This window comes from Rhodamnia argentea, chromosome 9, assembly GCF_020921035.1.
Source record: "Rhodamnia argentea isolate NSW1041297 chromosome 9, ASM2092103v1, whole genome shotgun sequence".
NCBI classification, from domain to species: domain Eukaryota; kingdom Viridiplantae; phylum Streptophyta; class Magnoliopsida; order Myrtales; family Myrtaceae; genus Rhodamnia; species Rhodamnia argentea.
In genome coordinates, this window is record NC_063158.1 from 26,796,976 (window position 1) to 26,800,642 (window position 3,667).

A 3,667-nucleotide genomic window follows, 5' to 3' on the forward strand; every position below is an offset into this window, starting at 1 on the left:
GTAAAAACATGGTTTAATATTTCAATATTCTAACATGATGCTCCCTTATTATTGCGTTGTCTCTTTCGATGCTCCCTTATTATCGCGTTGTCTCTTTTTCTCTCCTTTTTCTTGCATACTCTTAATAAACATCAAAATTTTATTTTTATCCAATGTTTGAACTACGAAGGAGGAAATTTCTTAGCGTTCTTCATTAAGCCTAACACGTGAAGCACAATATGTTGATGTGAATGTATCGATATATAATTTGCAAGTAAATTGGAATAACTAGCATAATGATGAAAAGATGACAAAATAGGTTTCGAACCGTTGATACGATATAATATTATGGAAGGTAACTATTTATTTCAAGAGAACACGCAGTCAGAAAGTATTGCGTACATCAAGCATATTTCTTGTTTAAATTTTTAGAGCGACGGAATCTCCATCGAATTGGCTATTAGGTGAAGGGTTTTCAAACCGATGATGCCAAAAGCATACACCAATCAACACCGCTGCCAACCAGTGAAAATGACATCATGTTACAAGTTTCTTGGTCATTCAATTTGCTTTGTGAAGTTCTTGGTGGACTTTTGAAAACATGTGCATGTGGGACCGACCCTAAAAGTATATGGGAAAGCTAGTCTTGGTTTGTTCGAGAGAACATCATGTAAGCCAGAGAGTTCATAGCATAGCCACATTTCTTCTCTCTGTATTCCCTCACGCAGTCAAAAGCGTCGCTCAAATATGGTGAGAAATCCATTTAGACCCAACAAGAGCAACTATACAAGAGTGAAGAAGGGCGCTTGGAGTGAGGAAGAAGATCAGAAGCTCATCGCTTATATCAAGAGATATGGCATTTGGAACTGGACTCACATGCCCACACCTGCTGGTACGAAATATTCGTGTACTCATCTTGTTTTTTGCCGATCTGTGTATATTGGTTTTGCTCGGTATAACATCAACCAGAGTCTTGAATATGCATGTGAATGACTCAGGTTTGGCAAGAACTGGGAAAAGCTGTAGACTTCGGTGGATGAACTATCTGAGGCCTAACATCAGGCATGGAAACATCACCAAAGAAGAGGAGGATCTGATCATCGAGCTGCATCGACTTCTTGGAAATAAGTAAGTTTGCATAATCATGCCTCTTTCAAAATCTGATAAAATATAAAAAGATCACCTCCGCAAATTTATTTAGCATTGCGAAGCGAAGAAAGTGCAATCTTTATATCACTGTCGCATAAAACACTTCATTTCTTCTGTCGCAAACGACTTTTGATTGCACAATGATGAACTGCAGGTATTTCTTGATTAATTGTTGCGTTGTCTTTTTCTTTTCTTTTCGTTTTTTAACCCTTCTTTTCATATGATCCTTGGCTCAAATGAATAGCATCGACTATAAGGACATATTTCCTAGGCAACCTACTAATTATTTGTAGTGCATGAAACAAAGTCACACGCGCATAGGCGTTTATATGCACAGAGAGAGTGCTGATGTTCTTCAAACAGCGGAGAAATGATCTATGTATTCAAAGATTTCAGAGATACAAACTCAAAAGTAACTCACACAAATTCGCAGTTTGATGGCTCCGGAAGCAATGATTGCATAACTTGATGTGAATTGACTTACCATGTTGAGCTACCTACCAGATATATAGCTTCTTCAAATTAATTGGTGACAATATATATGGAAGTTAGTACTGGGAAAAGATGAATTATGTCCCAATGATTAAGCAAAATTTGAGCATGAGATCTGAGAGAGAGAACATATTCAATTGGGACATGTCCGTGTATATATAAGTATAGTACTTGTACTACACAAACAAAAGTTTGTATTTGTAGACAAATTTGTGGGTCCTGATTAAATTCCCCTTTGCAGATGGGCGGCAATAACAGCTAGACTTCCTGGACGGACTGATAATGAAATAAAGAATTATTGGAACACCCACTTGAAGAAACGTGTCGGCAACAGGAACAAGTTGCAAATTCCGACCGCATGTGTTATTAAAGTTAATCCCGATCACAATGACAGTTCATCCCCTCCATATGCATCTCTTCCCACCACTGATACTCCGAAATCAGAACCCCACATTGGATCTCAAGATGAACTTCCAACAATGAGTGCAAATAGCTTCTGCACCTCTCATGGAGTTCACCGTGATGACAAAACCTTGGAGAATAGTTGGTATTCACCATGCAGCATGATTGAAGAAGAAGAAAGCTTGTGGGAACAATTTCTTGTGCTGAGAGATCTTGAATTTTTAGTGAATTTCGGTGGCACATACATGCATTCAGGAGCTACGGACTCCGCCCTTGTGTGCATGTAAAAGGAGCTCATGCATCACAGCGGTTCCTGTGAAGAATTCATCATGGATTTATGGTAAAAATATGATTGCTGAAGGCAGTTGTACGCAGATGAAGAGGTGCCGTATGATTACTGGCAAGTTCCATTTAAGGGTCGTGGTTCATTCTAAGTATGGTCTTTTGGATGTATAAGTCCATGGATGCAACTTTAACTTCCAAAGAATGTGAAATAATGTAATGAGCATTGTGTTTTTTGCAATTGATTATCAGTGTTGTCATTTATGTCTGGTGGGTTTATCCAAGTTTTGTGGAGAAATGATGAACTTATAATCATGATTCCAAGCACTTTCTTTTACAAAGATTGGAAGTTGTGAGATGATCAATGTCCCATCTCAGTAACCATTCATTAGCTAGCTTTTGGATTGGCAATGCTATCACTTCAGATTACATCTGAATATTTCTTTCCAACCTGCAATGCTTCAGCAAGCTCCATTTCTGTCTTCAATGCAGTTCTTGATCTTCAGCAACACTTCTTTACCTTGCAACAAGATCAAACTCTTAGAGCAAAAACGTATTTCATTCTGTTTTGAAGTAGTTTCCTGGAAAAGAAATTGCCACATCATCTTTCAGACATCGCTCTAAATTAGGAGGAGCTCATAAACTCCCTGCCGTTCTCTGACAAAGAATGGTGAATTTAACCAAAAGGTGCTTCACTAATGGATCATAACCTCACTCCCTAAATTTAGAGTGATTAAGGCACACCACTGCGAGTTGTAAGATGCCTGTTTTACAGTCAAATTGCCAATGCCGATGAAATTTAGTTATATTGACCCAGGAACATATGATGCGAAGAATACACGTTTGATTTACCTTTCTTTCGGCCTCTCTTACCACCATCGATGCTCCCATTTTACTGCTTTGTACCAGTAAACAGGCTGCAAAAGAACCTTATGAGCTGAGTGCTGCTCCATTTTTAAGGGCAATCATCCTTCTCAAGGCATAGTTAGTGCACTGGTGCATTTTGTTTAGGAATGTTACATGGTCTGAGATCCTAACACTTCAATGTCTTTAGATGCCAGAAACAGAGGAAAGTAGAAAAAACTGTGAATACATGACTATGCAAGGTCGATGTTTTTGTTCAGGGAGCGAAAATTGTCACTGACCGAAAATTCAATCTCTAACTTTTTTCGAATGCATGAATGGTCTTTATGTGGAAACCTAGGCGTCCACACCATCCATTGGACCTGATCAGACTAACTTGGATTAGGATGCACCACAATACATAAAGCATCTTAAATGAAGAGCAAATATTATGATCTTGCAGCAAGCCAGTTCCAATTACCATTTTTAATGACATCAGCTAGCTTGCAAGGAAAGACTC

At 38.5% G+C, this 3,667-nt stretch overlaps 1 protein-coding gene across 1 annotated transcript; it reads left to right on the forward strand.

Moving 5' to 3' along the window:
* The first annotated feature begins 726 nt into the window (after positions 1-726).
* LOC115755415 (transcription factor MYB82-like) lies at positions 727-2,412 on the forward strand. Its single transcript, XM_048285842.1, has 3 exons — positions 727-871; positions 978-1,107; positions 1,862-2,412. Exons 1-3 carry the CDS (start codon positions 727-729, stop codon positions 2,307-2,309), a joined length of 723 nt encoding a protein of 240 aa, XP_048141799.1. The 3' UTR covers positions 2,310-2,412.
* The last annotated feature ends 1,255 nt before the right edge of the window (positions 2,413-3,667 follow it).

Bases quoted from the DNA above. Each gene is read 5' to 3' on its own strand.
- LOC115755415 (XM_048285842.1), top strand. From the start codon at position 727: ATGGTGAGAAATCCATTTAGACCCAACAAGAGCAACTATACAAGAGTG. The intron at 872-977 runs GTACGAAATATT...TGAATGACTCAG, and splicing joins TCACATGCCCACACCTGCTG to GTTTGGCAAGAACTGGGAAA. The intron at 1,108-1,861 runs GTAAGTTTGCAT...TCCCCTTTGCAG, and splicing joins CATCGACTTCTTGGAAATAA to ATGGGCGGCAATAACAGCTA.